The 22,253-nt window shown below is 40.8% G+C and overlaps 1 protein-coding gene and 10 non-coding genes across 11 annotated transcripts in view; all 11 read left to right on the forward strand.

The window, feature by feature from the left end:
- LOC110500769 (zeta-sarcoglycan-like) overlaps positions 1-12,088 on the forward strand; it is a 50,911-nt gene extending 38,823 nt beyond the window's left edge. Inside the window, exon 8 of the mRNA XM_021578301.2 lies at positions 11,162-12,088. Within this exon, the coding sequence (XP_021433976.2) occupies positions 11,162-11,356 (195 nt within the window). The 3' untranslated portion in view covers positions 11,357-12,088. The remainder of the gene's footprint in view (positions 1-11,161) is intronic.
- A 1,917-nt stretch (positions 12,089-14,005) lies between these two features.
- trnar-ucu lies at positions 14,006-14,078 on the forward strand. Its single transcript has one exon. It is a non-coding gene; the product is annotated as a tRNA-Arg (tRNA).
- Positions 14,079-14,510: 432 nt separating this feature from the next.
- On the forward strand, positions 14,511-14,583 carry trnar-ucu. Its single transcript has one exon. It is a non-coding gene; the product is annotated as a tRNA-Arg (tRNA).
- A 1,078-nt stretch (positions 14,584-15,661) lies between these two features.
- trnar-ucu lies at positions 15,662-15,734 on the forward strand. Its single transcript has one exon. It is a non-coding gene; the product is annotated as a tRNA-Arg (tRNA).
- Positions 15,735-16,469: 735 nt separating this feature from the next.
- Positions 16,470-16,542, forward strand: trnar-ucu. The gene has a single exon. It is a non-coding gene; the product is annotated as a tRNA-Arg (tRNA).
- Positions 16,543-17,092: 550 nt separating this feature from the next.
- Positions 17,093-17,165, forward strand: trnar-ucu. Its single transcript has one exon. It is a non-coding gene; the product is annotated as a tRNA-Arg (tRNA).
- Positions 17,166-17,901: 736 nt separating this feature from the next.
- On the forward strand, positions 17,902-17,974 carry trnar-ucu. Its single transcript has one exon. It is a non-coding gene; the product is annotated as a tRNA-Arg (tRNA).
- Positions 17,975-18,880: 906 nt separating this feature from the next.
- On the forward strand, positions 18,881-18,953 carry trnar-ucu. Its single transcript has one exon. It is a non-coding gene; the product is annotated as a tRNA-Arg (tRNA).
- Positions 18,954-19,688: 735 nt separating this feature from the next.
- On the forward strand, positions 19,689-19,761 carry trnar-ucu. Its single transcript has one exon. It is a non-coding gene; the product is annotated as a tRNA-Arg (tRNA).
- A 1,079-nt stretch (positions 19,762-20,840) lies between these two features.
- On the forward strand, positions 20,841-20,913 carry trnar-ucu. The gene has a single exon. It is a non-coding gene; the product is annotated as a tRNA-Arg (tRNA).
- Positions 20,914-21,820: 907 nt separating this feature from the next.
- Positions 21,821-21,893, forward strand: trnar-ucu. Its single transcript has one exon. It is a non-coding gene; the product is annotated as a tRNA-Arg (tRNA).
- Positions 21,894-22,253: the final 360 nt, after the last annotated feature.

Raw genomic sequence — 22,253 nt, forward strand, 5'->3', positions numbered from 1 at the left:
AAGGTGTTCTCAACTGGCCTACCTGGTTAAATAAAGGTGTTCTCAACTAGCCTACCTGGTTAAATAAAGGTGTTCTCAACTGGCCTACCTGGTTAAATAAAGGTGTTCTCAACTAGCCTACCTGGTTAAATAAAGGTGTTCTCAACTAGCCTACCTGGTTAAATAAAGGTGTTCTCAACTGGCCTACCTGGTTAAATAAAGGTGTTCTCAACTAGCCTACCTGGTTAAATAAAGGTGTTCTCAACTGGCCTACCTGGTTAAATAAAGGTGTTCTCAACTGGCCTACCTGGTTAAATAAAGGTGTTCTCAACTAGCCTACCTGGTTAAATAAAGGTGTTCTCAACTAGCCTACCTGGTTAAATAAAGGTGTTCTCAACTAGCCTACCTGGTTAAATAAAGGTGTTCTCAACTAGCCTACCTGGTTAAATAAAGGTGTTCTCAACTAGCCTACCTGGTTAAATAAAGGTGTTCTCAACTAGCCTACCTGGTTAAATAAAGGTGTTCTCAACTAGCCTACCTGGTTAAATAAAGGTGTTCTCAACTAGCCTACCTGGTTAAATAAAGGTGTTCTCAACTAGCCTACCTGGTTAAATAAAGGTGTTCTCAACTAGCCTACCTGGTTAAATAAAGGTGTTCTCAACTAGCCTACCTGGTTAAATAAAGGTGTTCTCAACTAGCCTACCTGGTTAAATAAAGGTGTTCTCAACTAGCCTTCCTGGTTAAATAAAGGTGTTCTCAACTAGCCTACCTGGTTAAATAAAGGTGTTCTCAACTAGCCTACCTGGTTAAATAAAGGTGTTCTCAACTAGCCTACCTGGTTAAATAAAGGTGTTCTCAACTAGCCTACCTGGTTAAATAAAGGTGTTCTCAACTAGCCTACCTGGTTAAATAAAGGTGTTCTCAACTAGCCTACCTGGTTAAATAAAGGTGTTCTCAACTAGCCTACCTGGTTAAATAAAGGTGTTCTCAACTAGCCTACCTGGTTAAATAAAGGTGTTCTCAACTAGCCTACCTGGTTAAATAAAGGTGTTCTCAACTAGCCTACCTGGTTAAATAAAGGTGTTCTCAACTAGCCTACCTGGTTAAATAAAGGTGTTCTCAACTAGCCTACCTGGTTAAATAAAGGTGTTCTCAACTAGCCTACCTGGTTAAATAAAGGTGTTCTCAACTAGCCTACCTGGTTAAATAAAGGTGTTCTCAACTAGCCTACCTGGTTAAATAAAGGTGTTCTCAACTAGCCTACCTGGTTAAATAAAGGTGTTCTCAACTAGCCTACCTGGTTAAATAAAGGTGTTCTCAACTAGCCTACCTGGTTAAATAAAGGTGTTCTCAACTAGCCTACCTGGTTAAATAAAGGTGTTCTCAACTAGCCTACCTGGTTAAATAAAGGTGTTCTCAACTAGCCTACCTGGTTAAATAAAGGTGTTCTCAACTAGCCTACCTGGTTAAATAAAGGTGTTCTCAACTAGCCTACCTGGTTAAATAAAGGTGTTCTCAACTAGCCTACCTGGTTAAATAAAGGTGTTCTCAACTAGCCTACCTGGTTAAATAAAGGTGTTCTCAACTGGCCTACCTGGTTAAATAAAGGTGTTCTCAACTAGCCTACCTGGTTAAATAAAGGTGTTCTCAACTGGCCTACCTGGTTAAATAAAGGTGTTCTCAACTAGCCTACCTGGTTAAATAAAGGTGTTCTCAACTAGCCTACCTGGTTAAATAAAGGTGTTCTCAACTGGCCTACCTGGTTAAATAAAGGTGTTCTCAACTAGCCTACCTGGTTAAATAAAGGTGTTCTCAACTGGCCTACCTGGTTAAATAAAGGTGTTCTCAACTGGCCTACCTGGTTAAATAAAGGTGTTCTCAACTAGCCTACCTGGTTAAATAAAGGTGTTCTCAACTAGCCTACCTGGTTAAATAAAGGTGTTCTCAACTAGCCTACCTGGTTAAATAAAGGTGTTCTCAACTAGCCTACCTGGTTAAATAAAGGTGTTCTCAACTAGCCTACCTGGTTAAATAAAGGTGTTCTCAACTAGCCTACCTGGTTAAATAAAGGTGTTCTCAACTAGCCTACCTGGTTAAATAAAGGTGAAATAAAATAATAAATAAAATAAAAATATATATTTGTTCCACATTAGGACCTACAGCAGATCAGATATATTCAACCACTAGGGTGTACTGATGAGCTATGGGAGACATAACAAAAATGAATCATAGTAGAGGCCGAATGAAATGATATTATTTCAGTGTAGATAAGGGAAGGGCAGGTTAAATTAAAAACATGACAGCCAGACAGGCCAGTGTATGAATCAAATGGATTTGCATGGAGTAGGAATTAGCTGACTTTGTGATCTGTAAGGTAAGTATAAACCTTAATGTGTCAAGAAGATGACACGTTTTCTTTGCCATTTCCTGAAACATAGCAACGTTTAAGACATGGACGTCACGTTGTAATGTTAATGAGGTACCCAAAAGTAGTTTTGAAGTAATGTTTTCATTTTATTAGCTAAACAAAACTTGTTTAAACAGCGAAATTGTCACGGAAATCTGCCTTGTTTGTACAGCGATGATGAAAAGAACGTAATTATAGGCTGTAATGATCTCCAAAATTCTAATCATTAGGTCATCACACTGTTGATATAGCAACGGACGCTAATCCTTTATTGAATCCCACTGTGACTCGGAGGGGGACACTTTTTGGCCGGGGGATAGTATTTGGCATGACCCGCCCTTGAACTTATTTCTGGGATTGAAATTGGGATTGTGGGATTGAAATTGATTTAATTGTCATGATTTGTTATTGGTCTACACAAAATACTACATAATGTCAAAGTGAAAATAACATTTTACAAAATGTTACAAATTAATAAAAAACATGTAACTAAATTATAGTTGTCGCATAAGTATTCACCCCCCTTTGTTTGGGCAAGCTTAAATTATTTCAGAAGTCAAATGTGGTTTAACAAATCATGTGGACTCACTCTCTGTGAAATAATAAGGTTTGAATGACTATCCCTTCCTCTGTCCACCATACAGTGGGGCAAAAAAGTATTTAGTCAGCCACCAATTGTGCAAGTTCTCCCACTTAAAAAGATGAGAGAGGCCTGTACACACCAACTATGACAGACAAAATGAGAAAAAAAATCCCATTGTAGGATTTTTAATGAATTTATTTAATGAAAGTATTTCTCTCTCTCATCTTTTTAATTGGGAGAACTTGCACAATTGGTGGCTGACTAAAAACTTTTTTGCCCCACTGTACATACAACATCTGGAAGGTCCTTCAGTAAAGTATTGAATTTTAAGCACATATTTAACTACAAAGACCAGGGAGCTTTTCGAAAGGGCAGTGATTGGTAGATGGGTAACAATAGACAATCTGACATTGAATATATCTTTAAGCATGGTTAATTTAAATGTATGCTATAGATGATGCGTTAAACCACCCAGACACATCAAATATGCAGGACAGGAAGGAAACTGTAGATGTCACCACTTTAAAAATGTATTTAACCAGGTCGGTAAAGAACAATGTCATATTTACAATGACAGCCTACCCCGGATGACAGTCTTTAGAAATTGGTTGAGGTTTTTCCTTTGTGTAATGAAGAAGTAGCCCTGTTCAGAACGAGGGTCACTTCAAGTGTACTGTTAGAGGCGCGTGACCAGAAAGCTAGCTACAGTTTGTTTTCCTCCTGTATTGAACACAGATCATCCCGTCTTAAATTTAATGATTATTTACGTAAAAAAAATACCTAAAGTTGTATTACAAAAGTAGTTTGAAATGTTTTGGCAAAGTTTAGAGGTAACTTTTGAGATATTTTGTAGTCACGTTGCGCAAGTTGGAACCTGTGTTTTTCTGGATCAAACGCGCCAAATAAATGGATATTTGGATATATATCGAAGGAATTAATCGAACAAAATGACCATTTGTGATGTTTATGGGACATATTGGAGTGCCAACAAAAGAAGCTCGTCAGAGGTAAGGCGAGAATTATATTTTTATTTCTGCGTTTTGTGTCGCACCTGCAGGGTTGAAATATGGTTTCTCTCTTTGTTTACGGAGGTGCTATCCTCAGATAATAGCATAGTTTGCTTTCGCCGAAAAGCCTTTATGAAATCTGACATGTTGGCTGGATTCACAACAAATGTAGCTTTAAATTGGTATCTTATATGTGTGATTTCATGAAAGTTCGATTTTATAGTAATTTATTTGAATTTGGCGCTCTGCATTTTCACTGGCTTCTGGCCAGGTGGGACGCTAGCATCCCACATATCCCAGAGAGGTTAAGGGAAGCAAACCGCGAGCTGCCCAGTGACACGAGCCTACCAGACGAGCTAAATCACTTCTATGCTCGCTTCGAGTCAAGCAACACTGAGGCATGCATTAGAGCATCAGCTGTTCCGGACGACTGTGTGATCACGCTCTCCGTAGCTGACGTGAGTAAGACATTTAAACAGGCTGCGGGGCCAGATGGATTACCAGGACGTGTGCTCCGGGCATGTGCTGACCAACTGGCAGGTGTCTTCACTGACATTTTCAACATGTCCCTGATTCAGTCTGTAATACCAACATGCTTCAAGCAGACCACCATAGTCCCTGTGCCCAAGAACAAAAAAGCAACCTGCCTAAATGACTACAGGCCCGTGGCACTCACATCCGTAGCCATGAAGTGCTTTGAAAGGCTGGTAATGGCTCACATCATCACCATTATCCCAGAAACCCTAGACCCACTGCCGGCGCCTACAGAGATGGCCGCCACGCTTCGCGTTCCTAGGAAACTGCAGTATTTTGTTTTTTTACGTGTTATTTCTTACATTGGTACCCCAGGTAATCTTAGGTTTCATTACATACAGTCGGGAAGAACTACTGAATATAAGAGCAACGTCAACTCACCATCATTATTACCAGGAATATGACTTTCGCGAAGCGGATCCTGTGTTCTGCCTTCCACCCAGGACAATGGAATGGATCCCAGCCGGCGACCCAAAATAACGACGTCGTAAAAGAGGCAAACGAAGCGGTCTTCTGGTCAGGCTCCGGAGACGGGCACATCGCGCACCACTCCCTAGCATACTACTCGCCAATGTCCAGTCTCTTGACAACAAGGTTGATGAAACCCGAGCAAGGGTAGCATTCCAGAGAGACATCAGAGACTGTAACGTTCTTTGCTTCACGGAAACATGGCTCACTCGAGAGACGCTAAGCCAGCTGGTTTCTTCACGCATCGCGCCGACAGAAACAACCATCTTTCTGCTAAGAAGAGGGGCGGGGGGTTATGCCTTATAATTACTCAGACGTGGTGTGAACATAACAGCATACAGGAACTCAAGTCCTTCTGTTCACCTGACTTAGAATTCCTCACAATCAAATCTCGACCGCATTATCTACCGAGGGAATTGTCTTCGATAATAATCACAGCCGTATATATTCCCCCCAAGCAGACACATCGATGGCCCTGAATTAACTTTATTTGACTCTTTGCAAACTGGAAACCACATATCCTGAGGCTGCATTCATTGTAGCTGGGGATTTTAACAAGACTAATCTGAAAACAAGACTCCCTAAATTGTATCAGCATATCGATTGCGCAACCAGGGCTGGTAAATCCCTGGATCATTGCTATTCTAACTTCCGCAACGCATATAAGGCCCTCCCCCGCCCTCCTTTCGGAAAAGCTGACCACGACTCAATTTTGTTGCTCCCTGCCTACAGACAGAAACTAAAACAAGAAGCTCCCGCGCTCAGGTCTGTTCAACGCTGGTCTGACCAATCTGACTCCACGCTTCAAGACTGCTTCGATCACGTGGATTGGGGTATGTTCTGCATTGCTTCCAACAACAACATTGACGAATACGCTGATTCGGTGAGCGAGTTCGTTAGAAAGTGCATTGACGATGTCATTCCCATAGCAATGATTAAAACATTCCCAAACCAGAAACCATGGATTGATGGCAGCATTCGCGTGAAACTGAAAGCGTCGAACCACTGCTTTTAACCAGGGCAAGGTGACCGGAAACATGACCGAATACAAACAGTGTAGCTATTCCGTCCGCAAGGCAATCAAACAAGCTAAGCATCAGTATAGAGACAAAGTAGAGTCGCAATTCAACGGCTCAGACACAAGAGGTATGTGGCAGGGTCTACAGTCAATCACAGATTACAAAAAGAAAACCAGCCCCATCACGGACCAGGATGTCTTGCTCCCAGACAGACTAAATTACTTTTTTGCCCGCTTTGAGTGCCACTGACACGGCCCGCAACCAGAACCTGCAGACTCTCCATCACTTCAGCCGACGTGAGTAAAACATTTTAAACGTGTTAACCCTCGCAGGGCTGCAGGCCTAGATGGCATCCCCAGCCGCGTCCTCAGAGCATGCGCAGACCAACTGGCTGGTGTGTTTATGGACATATTCAATCAATCCTTATCCCAGTCTGCTGTTCCCACATGCTTCAAGAGGGCCACCAATGTCCCTGTTCCCAAGAAAGCTAAGGTAACTGAGCTAAACGACTACCGCCCTGTAGCACTCACTTCCGTCATCATAAAGTGCATTGAGAGACTAGTCAAGGACCATATCACCTCCACCCTACCTGACACCCTAGACCCACTCCAATTTGCTTACCGCCCAAATAGGTCCACAGACGACGCAATCGCAACCACACTGCACACTGCCCTAACCCATCTGGACAAGAGGAATACCTATGTGAGAATGCCGTTCATCGACTACAGCTCAGCATTTAACACCATAGTACCTTCCAAACTCGTCATCAAGCTCGAGACCCTGGGTCTCGACCCCGCCCTGTGCAACTGGGTACTGGACTTCCTGACGGGCCGCCCCCAGGTGGTGAGGGTAGGTAATTTGGATGGTGGATTTTTTTCTCTCATTTTGTCTGTCATTGTTGAAGTGTACCTATGATGAAAATTACAGGCCTCACATCTTTTTCTACTTGCACAATTGGTGGCTGACTAAATACTTTTTTGCCCCACTGTATATACTGTACTCTATATCATCTACTGCATCTTTATGTAATACATGTATCACTAGCCACTTTAAACTATGCCACTTTGTTTACACAACCTACATTACTCATCTCATATGTATATACTGTACTCGATACCATCTACTGCATCTTGCCTATGCCGTTCTCTACCATCACTCATTCATATATCTTTATGTTCATATTCTTTATCCCTTTACACTTGTGTGTATAAGGTAGTAGTTTTGGAATTGTTAGGTTAGATTACTCGTTGGTTATTACTGCATTGTCGGAACTAGAAGCACAAGCATTTCGCTACACTCGCATTAACATCTGCTAACCATGTGAATGTGACAAATAACATTTGATTTGATTTGAATTTGCATACCGCCCAAACAGATCCACAGATGATGCAATCTCTATTGCACTCCACACTGCCCTTTCCCACCTGGACAAAAGGAACACTGATGTGAGAATGCTATTCATTGACGACAGCTCAGCGTTCAACACCATAGTACCCTCAAATCTCATCACTAAGCTAAGGAACCTGGGACTAAACACCTCCCTCTGCAACAGGATCCTGGACATCCTGACGGGCTGCCCCCAGGTGGTGAGGGTAGGAAGCAACACATCTGCAACGCTGATCCTCAACACTGGAGCTCCACAGGCGTTCGTGCTCAGTCCCCTCCTGTACTCCCTGTTCACCCACGACTGCATGGCCAGGCACGACTCCAACACCATCATTAAGTTTGCTGACGACACAACAGTGGTAGGCCTGATAACCGACAACGACGAGACAGCCGATAGGGAGGAGGTCAGAGACCTGGCCGGGTCGTTCCAGAATAACAACCTATCCCTCAACGTAACCAAGACTAAAGAGATGATTGTGGACGTCAGGAAAAGGAGCACCGAGCACGTCCCCATTCTCATTGACGGGGCTGTAGTGGAGCAGGTTGAGAGCTTCAAATTCATTGGTGTCCACATCAACATCAAACTAGAATGGTCCAAACACACCAAGACAGTCGTGAAGAGGGCACGACAAAGCCTATTCCCCCTCAGGAGACTAAAAATATTTGTCATGGGTCCTCAAAAGGTTCTACAGCTGCACCATCGAGACCGGTTGCATCGCTGCCTGGTACGGCAATTGCTGGACCTCAGACCGCAAGGCACTTCAGATGGTAGTGCGTACGGCCCAGTACATCACTGGGGCAAAGCTGCCTGCCATCCAGGACCTCTACACCAGGCGGTGTCAGAGGAAGGCCCTGAAAATTGTCAAAGACCCCAGCCATCCAAGTCATAGACTATACTCTCTACTACCGCAAGGCAAGCGGTACCGGAGTGCCAAGTCTAGGACAAAAAGGCTCCTCAACAGTTTTTACCACCAAGCCATAAGACTCCTGAACATGTAACCAAATGGTTACCTGGACTATTTGCATTGTGTGCCACCCCCCAAACCCTCTTTTACGCTGCTGCTACTCTCTGTTTATCTTATATGCATAGTCACTTTAACTATACATTTATGTACATACTACCTCAATTGGCCCGACCAATCAGTGCTCCCGCACATTGGCTAACCGGGCTATCTGTATTGTGTCCCACCACCCGCCAAACCCTCTTTTTACACTACTGCTACTCTCTGTTCATCATATATGCATAGTCACTTTAACTATACCCACATATACATACAGTGCCTTGCGAAAGTATTCGGCCCCCTTGAACTTTGCGACCTTTTGCAACATTTCAGGCTTCAAACATAAAGATGTAAAACTGTATTTTTTTGTGAAGAATCAACAACAAGTGGGACACAATCATGAAGTGGAACGACATTTATTGGATATTTCAAACTTTTTTAACAAATCAAAAACTGAAGTTAATACTTTGTAGCGCCACCTTTTGCTGCGATTACAGCTGTAAGTCGCTTGGGGTATGTCTCTATCAGTTTTGCACATCGAGAGACTGACATTTTTTCCCATTCCTCCTTGCAAAACAGCTCGAGCTCAGTGAGGTTGGATGGAGAGCATTTGTGAAAAGCAGTTTTCAGTTCTTTCCACAGATTCTCGATTGGATTCAGGTCTGGACTTTGACTTGGCCATTCTAACACCTGGATATGTTTATTTTTGAACCATTCCATTGTAGATTTTGCTTTATGTTTTGGATCATTGTCTTGTTGGAAGACAAATCTCCGTCCCAGTCTCAGGTCTTTTGCAGACTCCATCAGGTTTTCTTCCAGAATGGTCCTGTCTTTGGCTCCATCTTCCCATCAATTTTAACCATCTTCCCTGTCCCTGCTGAAGAAAATCAACTTGTTGTTGATTCTTCACAAAAAAATACAGTTTTAAATCTTTATGTTTGAAGCCTGAAATGTGGAAAAAGGTCGCAAAGTTCAAGGGGGCCGAATACTTTCGCAAGGCACTGTACTTCCACAATAAGCCTGACTAACCAGTGTCTGTATATAGCCTTGCTACTCTTATTTTCAAATTTCTTTTTACTGTTGTTTATTTCTAACTTACCTACACACACACACACACACACACACATCCTTTTTTTTTTTCTCCGCACTATTGGTTAGCGCCTGTAAGTAAGCATTTCACCTGTTGTATTCGGCGCACGTCACAAATAAACTTTGATTTTGGATTTGATGTTCTCCACTGTCACTATTCATATCCATGGTAACCAAGACGACCAACTTTTGAAAAAACATAATTATCATGTAATTTGTTAATTTATGCTAATATGAATATAGTTTCCATTTTTAAACAGGAACATTAAATATTTTCTAATTATCAAGACTTTTGTACATGTAATTAAACAAAAATATATATTTTTCACATTTATTTAACCAGGTAGGCTAGTTGAGAACAAGTTCTCATTTACAACTGCGACCTGGCCCAAGAATAAAGCAAAGCAGTTCGACACATACAACAACACAGAGTTGCACATGGAGTAAAACAAACATACAGTCAATAATACCGTAGAAAAAAGCATATGTACAGTGTGTGCAAATGAGCTAAGATGAGGGAGGTATAAGGACATAAATAGGCCATGTGTAACGGCTCTCGTTTTGAAGGAGTGGACCAAAGCGCAGCGTGGAAAGTGTTCATTATTTTTATTATTAAAAAAAACACTCAAACAAAATAACAAAGCGAAAACGAAAGCGAACAGTTCTGTCAGGTACAGACGCAAAACAGAAAACAACATCCCACAAAACTAAAACGGAAAATGACAACTTATATATGATCCCCAATCAGAGACAACGATAGACAGCTGCCTCTGATTGGGAACCACACTCACATAGAAATAAGGAAACTAGAATGCCCACCCTAGTCACACACCCCGACCTAACCAAAATAGAGAATAAAAACCTCTCTATGGCCAGGGCGTGACACCATGGTGGCGAACTAATAACAATATACCAATTAAACACTGGAGTGATTGATGTGTAGAAGATGAATGTGCAAGTAGAGATACTGGGGTTGCAAACGAGCAAGATTAATAAATAAATACAGTATGGGGATGAGGTAGTTGGATGGGCTATTTACAGATGGGCTATGTACAGGTGCAGTGATCTGTGAGCTACTCTGATACATAGCAATACATGTGAGTGTGAGACAGGAGAAAAACAGTCCAAAACAGTGAAATCCAGACATGAAATGCTTTAGAAAATCAAATAAAAAAACATATTGAATGCAGATGGATGTGGAAGAAATACATAGAAATAAAATGTGTCTATACTGTATCCTGTATACAGTTCTATGTAAGAGGTAAGTGGTAACAAGGGGTTAGTTGTAAACACTGCGTTACAACTAACCCCAAGCATAGGATACTTTACTAATTAGTCTTGTGAGAAAATACAACAATTATTATTTTCATCTTACTGATAAAAATGATATACTGTATGTCTATAATGTTCCAGAGGTCAGTAATACAAAAATAAAAACAAATATACATATATTAGCCATGTAGAGACACTAACATTGGCACATTGAATAACAGCTGTCTAAGTGTTTCCTAATCTGAATAATTTAGCCTGTTACAGTTGTACCGGGTCTCCCCTATTCCCAATGCACTCAAATCACCCCCATTCACATATCATTATTTAGTAGAATTGGTATGAATATACCTTTCAGAGAATGTATCATTGCTTTAGGCTAGACAAAATATCAAATCCTGATTCTATTTTCCAATCAGATCTTTTTAGATGCAAACGCGATCCGACTGGGGAGCTTTCTTCCACTTGGTGTCTACTCCCCGTCCTCAGACGCAGCTTCTCAGAAACAGACTGTGTACGAGCTGTGCATCTGCCCCAACGGCAAGCTGTACCTCTCCCCCGCCGGCAGCAGATCCAGCTGCTATTCCACAAGCAACGTCTGTCTCTGGAACTGATATAAAGAACACTCTTCCACCACCTGTGATGTTCACTGCTGCTCCAACATCAATAATAGCAAAACAAGGACAGGGGAGACACCTTGGCCCCGTCCAGAACACTAGCACCTAGCTCTAACTTGATGTAGACCTGTCAAGTATAAGCTATATGTAACATTTCACCCAGTCTATCAGAGGGCAAGTTGGACCTACTACCATGGTACTAATGGTTCACGTGCTGTTGGAGTTTTCAGAAGTTTGGAATTCCGACTGGGAAGTTTCACTTGAGCTAAAATGTTTTTTACCCGAGGTGCCGAGTTCACGTCTGACCTTTCACCGCTGACCTTTTCACCTTTTCAACCAAAAGATGACAACAAATCGTTTTTTTGAACATTTACAAATGTATCAATGTGAATAACGCAACTAGTTAGACCATATTTTAAATGTTAAGCAAGCTAGCTAACTTTATTGTTAGCAACGTTTAGCTAAAATCTTATTGTTTGTAGATTGTTCCAGACTTCAAAAGCATTTGAACACAATCGTGTCGAATATTGGACCACAAGCACATGATGCCCTATCCAATACTTTCAGAAATACATGAGTGAAGGGGCTAGGGGTTAGAGTGAAGGCGCTATGGGTTGTTACTGGACTGGGACCATGTTTCAGAACAGCTGAGCCCAGAGGGCGGAGCTTTGTTTTTGTACTGCATTTTGTTTCTATACTGGATTCAATGACAGTGATATGACAGACTAATCACGATATATATATATATATATATATATATATATATATATATATATATATATATATATATATATATATATATACATACAGTACACTGTAAAGGAGAGAAGATAACTGGGGGAGAGATGACGCACAGACACCTTTGCTATGGAAAACGCGTGATTGAAAACATGATCGAGCCTGTCAATATCTTTGTGTCTCCGAAGAAGATGATCTCCGAGGTGAAGTTTTGAAAAAGGGCAGTTTGTATCACACTAATTAAAGCGCAAATTTTGCCATTTATATTTTAGAAGTCTAGAATTTTCTAAGTTTGTTTTTCATAAATGCTTGATGGGAATTGCTGTATTTTCCATTGTCTTAAAAGTGCAAATCATTTCAAATGTTACGTTTTCTATGTTCGATGTACTGTACTTTAAACTAAAACATGTTTGATAAAGATTTGTAATGGTACTGGTAAATACAAAAACATTTAGTTTGACACTTTACTTGATTTCCATACAGATCTAAATAACATGATGCTCAATAAGAAAGCTAAATGGTTTAGAGAAGAATATGGGTTAATCATTTTCATATAAGGATGGTTTCCCTGACACAGATTAAGCCTGGAGAATCTCCTTTTCAGTGGTGTAAAGGACTTAGGTAAAAATACTTTAGAGTACTACTTAAGTAAAAATACTTTAGAGTACTACTTAAGTAAAAATACTTTAGAGTACTACTTAAGTAAAAATACTTTAGAGTACTACTTAAGTAAAAAATACTGTATAGTACTACTTAAGTAAAAATACTTTAGAGTACTACTTAAGTAAAAATACTTTAGAGTACTACTTAAGTAAAAAATACTTTATAGTACTACTTAAGTAAAAAATACTTTATAGTACTACTTAAGTAAAAAATACTTTAGAGTACTACTTAAGTAAAAACAAAAATTGGTACTTTACTTTACTATTTTAGATTTTGGACAACTTTTACTTTTACTTCAAAATGATGTACTTAAAAAAAAAAAATCTTGACACCCAAAAGTACTCGTTACATTTTGAATGCCTAGCAGGACAGGAAAATTGTCCAATTCACGCACTCATCAAGATAACAACCCTTGCGGACTCACTAAACAAATGCTTTGTTTATTTTATTTCCGAGTGTTGGAGTGTGCCCCTGGCAATCCGTAAATTCAAAAAACAATAACATTGCGCCATCTGGTTAGCTTACTATAAGGAATTTGAAACAATGTAGAGATTCACTTTTGATACTTAAGTATATTTAAATACTAAATACTTTAAGACTATTACTCAAGTAGAATTTTACTGGGTGACTTTTACCTGAGTCATTTTTTATTAAGGTATCTTAATAACTAATTAATCACCACAGCTCTTTTTAACATGCTTTTTAGTCCACGACTGCCCTTAATCTGTGTCTAGGAAACCGTCCCATAGATCTTATCCAACAGTATCATCTAGTAGTTACGTTCCCTCCCTCACCCTTATCGAGTCCTCCTTATCGATTCCTCCATTTATTAAAACCCATCAGATATACGTGGCCCTGTGGCCAGATTATCCTGTACGGAGATGGCATCTGAAAGAGTCCCACAATCCTTAACTTACTGGTCCTCCTGTAACCCCAGGGCACTGTTACCCCTCCAGTAGAGACAAGCTATGATGTTATAGGTATATGTTTTTTTTAAGACCTTTTAAGCCATTTTGAGCTGCTTGCACTGGGCTGAGGTGCTGGCGGATGTGCCTTTGCTTATCTCCTCCTGTATAGGTATAAGACATACTGAACTTTCCTATGCTCTTCCTGCAGTGATGGCTATTTTAAGAAACATGAGCTGGATCACATTATTTTGGGGTTTGAAAATGCCTCTCCCTATTCAGAGGGAGTTATTCTTCTGAAATAAAGATAACAGAGTAGCATTAATGAGGGACTGTATTGGCCCCAGTGGCCTAATGGATAAGGCACTGGCCTTCTAAGCCAGGGATTGTGGGTTTGAGTCCCATCTGGGGTGGATGAATGCAAATTCCTGTGAAGGAAGAGAGATCAGAATTTCATGGGCATGTTGCCCACGAAATGCAGTTTTTCATCAGTTCATATAGGTCATGCTGATCACACATTTCCACAGTGACTTAAGACACTGACCGCCTAATCCATTTATTGTGAGTTCAAGTATTGTTTTGGGGTACCTGAAAGTGGAGGGATGAAGTGGAAGTGTGCAGGGCATTTAACCAAGTGATTTATGGATCGAAACCATCCTCTGCTATTCAGTTTGCTTTAGCAATGAAGTGGAAACAGAAATATTAAACCATAATTTCATGGGCATGTCTCAGTGCCGATTACTGAATGCTGATTACAGAAGCGAAGCAGAAGCGTGATGTCTACTTTAGCCACGTGTACATTGGGTAGAAACCACTCTCTGCTATCCAGTTCATTTTCAGGAAGTGCCCCAGTGGCCTAATGGATAAGGCACTGGCCTTCTAAGCCAGGGATTGTGAGTTCGAGTCCCATCTGGGGTGGATGAATGCAAATTCCTGTGTAGGAAGAGAGATCAGCACGTGACACAGAGTTTGATGGATTGAAGCTTTCTGATTCAATTTTTAGAAATGAAGATTTAACTGGGATAAAAAAGGAGAATTTCATGGGCATGTTGCCCTCCGAAATGCAATTTTTTTTACAACTGCTTCTATCAATGAATGCAAATTCCTGTGGAGGAAGAGAGATCAGCACGTGACACAGAGTTTGATGGATTGAAGCTTTCCGATTCAATTTTTAGAAATGAAGATTTAACTGGGATAAAAAAGGAGAATTTCATGGGCATGTTGCCCTCCGAAATGCAATTTTTTTTACAACTGCTTCTATCAATGAATGCAAATTCCTGTGGAGGAAGAGAGATCAGCACGTGACACAGAGTTTGATGGATTGAAGCTTTCCGATTCAATTTTTAGAAATGAAGATTTAACTGGGATAAAAAAGGAGAATTTCATGGGCATGTTGCCCTCCGAAATGCAATTTTTTTTACAACTGCTTCTATCAATGAATGCAAATTCCTGTGGAGGAAGAGAGATCAGCACGTGACACAGAGTTTGATGGATTGAAGCTTTCCGATTCAATTTTTAGAAATGAAGATTTAACTGGGATAAAAAAGGAGAATTTCATGGGCATGTTGCCCTCCGAAATGCAATTTTTTTTACAACTGCTTCTATCACTTCATATAGGTCATGCTGATCACACATTTCCACAGTGACTTTAGACACTGACTGCCTAATCCATTTATTGTGAGTTCAAGTATTGTTTTGGGGTACCTGAAAGTGGAGGGATGAAGTGGAAGTGTGCAGGGCAGTTAACCAAGTGATTTATGGATCGAAACCATCCTCTGCTATTCAGTTTGCTTTAGCAATGAAGTGGAAACAGAAATATTAAACCTTAATTTCATGGGCATGTCTCAGTGCCCTCCGTGATTATTTTTTGACTGCTTCTGTCAGTTTGTACAGGTCATGCTGATTACAGAAGCGAAGCGGAAGCGTGATGTCTACTTTAGCCACGTGTACGATCGGTCGAAACCACTCTCTGCTATCCACTTCATTTTCAGCAAGTGCCCCAGTGGCCTAATGGATAAGGCACTGGCCTTCTAAGCCAGGGATTGTGGGTTCGAGTCCCATCTGGGGTGGATGAATGCAAATTCCTGTGTAGGAAGAGAGATCAGCACGTGACACAGAGTTTGATGGATTGAAGCTTTCTGATTCAATTTTTAGAAATGAAGATTTAACTGGGATAAAAAAGGAGAATTTCATGGGCATGTTGCCCTCCGAAATGCATTTTTTTTTTACAACTGCTTCTATCAATGAATGCAAATTCCTGTGGAGGAAGAGAGATCAGCACGTGACACAGAGTTTGATGGATTGAAGCTTTCCGATTCAATTTTTAGAAATGAAGATTTAACTGGGATAAAAAAGGAGAATTTCATGGGCATGTTGCCCTCCGAAATGCAATTTTTTTTACAACTGCTTCTATCACTTCATATAGGTCATGCTGATCACACATTTCCACAGTGACTTTAGACACTGACTGCCTAATCCATTTATTGTGAGTTCAAGTATTGTTTTGGGGTACCTGAAAGTGGAGGGATGAAGTGGAAGTGTGCAGGGCAGTTAACCAAGTGATTTATGGATCGAAACCATCCTCTGCTATTCAGTTTGCTTTAGCAATGAAGTGGAGACAGAAATATTAAACCTTAATTTCATGGGCATGTCTCAGTGCCCTCCGTGATTAATTTTTGACTGCTTCTGTCAGTTTGTACAGGTCATGCTGATTACAGAAGCGAAGCGGAAGCGTGATGTCTACTTTAGCCACGTGTACGATCGGTCGAAACCACTCTCTGCTATCCACTTCATTTTCAGCAAGTGCCCCAGTGGCCTAATGGATAAGGCCCTGGCCTTCTAAGCCAGGGATTGTGGGTTCGAGTCCCATCTGGGGTGGATGAATGCAAATTCCTGTGTAGGAAGAGAGATCAGAGTTTGATGGATTGAAGCTTTCCGATTCAATTTTTAGAAATGAAGATTTAACTGGGATAAAAAAGGAGAATTTCATGGGCATGTTGCCCTCCGAAATGCAATTTTTTTTACAACTGCTTCTATCACTTCATATAGGTCATGCTGATCACACATTTCCACAGTGACTTTAGACACTGACTGCCTAATCCATTTATTGTGAGTTCAAGTATTGTTTTGGGGTACCTGAAAGTGGAGGGATGAAGTGGAAGTGTGCAGGGCAGTTAACCAAGTGATTTATGGATCGAAACCATCCTCTGCTATTCAGTTTGCTTTAGCAATGAAGTGGAAACAGAAATATTAAACCTTAATTTCATGGGCATGTCTCAGTGCCCTCCGTGATTATTTTTTGACTGCTTCTGTCAGTTTGTACAGGTCATGCTGATTACAGAAGCGAAGCGGAAGCGTGATGTCTACTTTAGCCACGTGTACGATCGGTCGAAACCACTCTCTGCTATCCACTTCATTTTCAGCAAGTGCCCCAGTGGCCTAATGGATAAGGCACTGGCCTTCTAAGCCAGGGATTGTGGGTTCGAGTCCCATCTGGGGTGGATGAATGCAAATTCCTGTGTAGGAAGAGAGATCAGCACGTGACACAGAGTTTGATGGATTGAAGCTTTCTGATTCAATTTTTAGAAATGAAGATTTAACTGGGATAAAAAAGGAGAATTTCATGGGCATGTTGCCCTCCGAAATGCATTTTTTTTTTTACAACTGCTTCTATCAATGAATGCAAATTCCTGTGGAGGAAGAGAGATCAGCACGTGACACAGAGTTTGATGGATTGAAGCTTTCCGATTCAATTTTTAGAAATGAAGATTTAACTGGGATAAAAAAGGAGAATTTCATGGGCATGTTGCCCTCCGAAATGCAATTTTTTTTACAACTGCTTCTATCACTTCATATAGGTCATGCTGATCACACATTTCCACAGTGACTTTAGACACTGACTGCCTAATCCATTTATTGTGAGTTCAAGTATTGTTTTGGGGTACCTGAAAGTGGAGGGATGAAGTGGAAGTGTGCAGGGCAGTTAACCAAGTGATTTATGGATCGAAACCATCCTCTGCTATTCAGTTTGCTTTAGCAATGAAGTGGAAACAGAAATATTAAACCTTAATTTCATGGGCATGTCTCAGTGCCCTCCGTGATTAATTTTTGACTGCTTCTGTCAGTTTGTACAGGTCATGCTGATTACAGAAGCGAAGCGGAAGCGTGATGTCTACTTTAGCCACGTGTACGATCGGTCGAAACCACTCTCTGCTATCCACTTCATTTTCAGCAAGTGCCCCAGTGGCCTAATGGATAAGGCCCTGGCCTTCTAAGCCAGGGATTGTGGGTTCGAGTCCCATCTGGGGTGGATGAATGCAAATTCCTGTGTAGGAAGAGAGATCAGCACGTGACACAGAGTTTGATGGATTGAAGCTTTCCGATTCAATTTTTAGAAATGAAGATTTAACTGGGATAAAAAAGGAGAATTTCATGGGCATGTTGCCCTCCGAAATGCAATTTTTTTTACAACTGCTTCTATCAATGAATGCAAATTCCTGTGGAGGAAGAGAGATCAGCACGTGACACAGAGTTTGATGGATTGAAGCTTTCCGATTCAATTTTTAGAAATGAAGATTTAACTGGGATAAAAAAGGAGAATTTCATGGGCATGTTGCCCTCCGAAATGCAATTTTTTTTACAACTGCTTCTATCAATGAATGCAAATTCCTGTGGAGGAAGAGAGATCAGCACGTGACACAGAGTTTGATGGATTGAAGCTTTCCGATTCAATTTTTAGAAATGAAGATTTAACTGGGATAAAAAAGGAGAATTTCATGGGCATGTTGCCCTCCGAAATGCAATTTTTTTTACAACTGCTTCTATCACTTCATATAGGTCATGCTGATCACACATTTCCACAGTGACTTTAGACACTGACTGCCTAATCCATTTATTGTGAGTTCAAGTATTGTTTTGGGGTACCTGAAAGTGGAGGGATGAAGTGGAAGTGTGCAGGGCAGTTAACCAAGTGATTTATGGATCGAAACCATCCTCTGCTATTCAGTTTGCTTTAGCAATGAAGTGGAAACAGAAATATTAAACCTTAATTTCATGGGCATGTCTCAGTGCCCTCCGTGATTATTTTTTGACTGCTTCTGTCAGTTTGTACAGGTCATGCTGATTACAGAAGCGAAGCGGAAGCGTGATGTCTACTTTAGCCACGTGTACGATCGGTCGAAACCACTCTCTGCTATCCACTTCATTTTCAGCAAGTGCCCCAGTGGCCTAATGGATAAGGCACTGGCCTTCTAAGCCAGGGATTGTGGGTTCGAGTCCCATCTGGGGTGGATGAATGCAAATTCCTGTGTAGGAAGAGAGATCAGCACGTGACACAGAGTTTGATGGATTGAAGCTTTCTGATTCAATTTTTAGAAATGAAGATTTAACTGGGATAAAAAAGGAGAATTTCATGGGCATGTTGCCCTCCGAAATGCATTTTTTTTTTACAACTGCTTCTATCAATGAATGCAAATTCCTGTGGAGGAAGAGAGATCAGCACGTGACACAGAGTTTGATGGATTGAAGCTTTCCGATTCAATTTTTAGAAATGAAGATTTAACTGGGATAAAAAAGGAGAATTTCATGGGCATGTTGCCCTCCGAAATGCAATTTTTTTTACAACTGCTTCTATCACTTCATATAGGTCATGCTGATCACACATTTCCACAGTGACTTTAGACACTGACTGCCTAATCCATTTATTGTGAGTTCAAGTATTGTTTTGGGGTACCTGAAAGTGGAGGGATGAAGTGGAAGTGTGCAGGGCAGTTAACCAAGTGATTTATGGATCGAAACCATCCTCTGCTATTCAGTTTGCTTTAGCAATGAAGTGGAAACAGAAATATTAAACCTTAATTTCATGGGCATGTCTCAGTGCCCTCCGTGATTAATTTTTGACTGCTTCTGTCAGTTTGTACAGGTCATGCTGATTACAGAAGCGAAGCGGAAGCGTGATGTCTACTTTAGCCACGTGTACGATCGGTCGAAACCACTCTCTGCAATCCACTTCATTTTCAGCAAGTGCCCCAGTGGCCTAATGGATAAGGCACTGGCCTTCTAAGCCAGGGATTGTGGGTTCGAGTCCCATCTGGGGTGGATGAATGCAAATTCCTGTGTAGGAAGAGAGATCAGCACGTGACACAGAGTTTGATGGATTGAAGCTTTCCGATTCAATTTTTAGAAATGAAGATTTAACTGGGATAAAAAAGGAGAATTTCATGGGCATGTTGCCCTCCGAAATGCAATTTTTTTTACAACTGCTTCTATCAATGAATGCAAATTCCTGTGGAGGAAGAGAGATCAGCACGTGACACAGAGTTTGATGGATTGAAGCTTTCCGATTCAATTTTTAGAAATGAAGATTTAACTGGGATAAAAAAGGAGAATTTCATGGGCATGTTGCCCTCCGAAATGCAATTTTTTTTACAACTGCTTCTATCAATGAATGCAAATTCCTGTGGAGGAAGAGAGATCAGCACGTGACACAGAGTTTGATGGATTGAAGCTTTCCGATTCAATTTTTAGAAATGAAGATTTAACTGGGATAAAAAAGGAGAATTTCATGGGCATGTTGCCCTCCGAAATGCATTTTTTTTTTACAACTGCTTCTATCAATGAATGCAAATTCCTGTGGAGGAAGAGAGATCAGCACGTGACACAGAGTTTGATGGATTGAAGCTTTCCGATTCAATTTTTAGAAATGAAGATTTAACTGGGATAAAAAAGGAGAATTTCATGGGCATGTTGCCCTCCGAAATGCAATTTTTTTTACAACTGCTTCTATCACTTCATATAGGTCATGCTGATCACACATTTCCACAGTGACTTTAGACACTGACCGCCTAATCCATTTATTGTGAGTTCAAGTATTGTTTTGGGGTACCTGAAAGTGGAGGGATGAAGTGGAAGTGTGCAGGGCAGTTAACCAAGTGATTTATGGATCGAAACCATCCTCTGCTATTCAGTTTGCTTTAGCAATGAAGTGGAAACAGAAATATTAAACCATAATTTCATGGGCATGTCTCAGTGCCCTCCGTGATTATTTTTTGACTGCTTCTGTCAGTTTGTACAGGTCATGCTGATTACAGAAGCGAAGCGGAAGCGTGATGTCTACTTTAGCCACGTGTACGATCGGTCGAAACCACTCTCTGCTATCCACTTCATTTTCAGCAAGTGCCCCAGTGGCCTAATGGATAAGGCACTGGCCTTCTAAGCCAGGGATTGTGGGTTCGAGTCCCATCTGGGGTGGATGAATGCAAATTCCTGTGTAGGAAGAGAGATCAGCACGTGACACAGAGTTTGATGGATAGAAGCTTTCTGATTCAATTTTTAGAAATGAAGATTTAACTGGGATAAAAAAGGAGAATTTCATGGGCATGTTGCCCTCCGAAATGCATTTTTTTTTTACAACTGCTTCTATCAATGAATGCAAATTCCTGTGGAGGAAGAGAGATCAGCACGTGACACAGAGTTTGATGGATTGAAGCTTTCCGATTCAATTTTTAGAAATGAAGATTTAACTGGGATAAAAAAGGAGAATTTCATGGGCATGTTGCCCTCCGAAATGCAATTTTTTTTACAACTGCTTCTATCAATGAATGCAAATTCCTGTGGAGGAAGAGAGATCAGCACGTGACACAGAGTTTGATGGATTGAAGCTTTCCGATTCAATTTTTAGAAATGAAGATTTAACTGGGATAAAAAAGGAGAATTTCATGGGCATGTTGCCCTCCGAAATGCAATTTTTTTTACAACTGCTTCTATCACTTCATATAGGTCATGCTGATCACACATTTCCACAGTGACTTTAGACACTGACTGCCTAATCCATTTATTGTGAGTTCAAGTATTGTTTTGGGGTACCTGAAAGTGGAGGGATGAAGTGGAAGTGTGCAGGGCAGTTAACCAAGTGATTTATGGATCGAAACCATCCTCTGCTATTCAGTTTGCTTTAGCAATGAAGTGGAAACAGAAATATTAAACCTTAATTTCATGGGCATGTCTCAGTGCCCTCCGTGATTAATTTTTGACTGCTTCTGTCAGTTTGTACAGGTCATGCTGATTACAGAAGCGAAGCGGAAGCGTGATGTCTACTTTAGCCACGTGTACGATCGGTCGAAACCACTCTCTGCTATCCACTTCATTTTCAGCAAGTGCCCCAGTGGCCTAATGGATAAGGCCCTGGCCTTCTAAGCCAGGGATTGTGGGTTCGAGTCCCATCTGGGGTGGATGAATGCAAATTCCTGTGTAGGAAGAGAGATCAGCACGTGACACAGAGTTTGATGGATTGAAGCTTTCCGATTCAATTTTTAGAAATGAAGATTTAACTGGGATAAAAAAGGAGAATTTCATGGGCATGTTGCCCTCCGAAATGCAATTTTTTTTACAACTGCTTCTATCAATGAATGCAAATTCCTGTGGAGGAAGAGAGATCAGCACGTGACACAGAGTTTGATGGATTGAAGCTTTCCGATTCAATTTTTAGAAATGAAGATTTAACTGGGATAAAAAAGGAGAATTTCATGGGCATGTTGCCCTCCGAAATGCAATTTTTTTTACAACTGCTTCTATCAATGAATGCAAATTCC

This window comes from Oncorhynchus mykiss, chromosome 21, assembly GCF_013265735.2.
Source record: "Oncorhynchus mykiss isolate Arlee chromosome 21, USDA_OmykA_1.1, whole genome shotgun sequence".
Taxonomy (NCBI): Eukaryota; Metazoa; Chordata; class Actinopteri; order Salmoniformes; family Salmonidae; genus Oncorhynchus; species Oncorhynchus mykiss.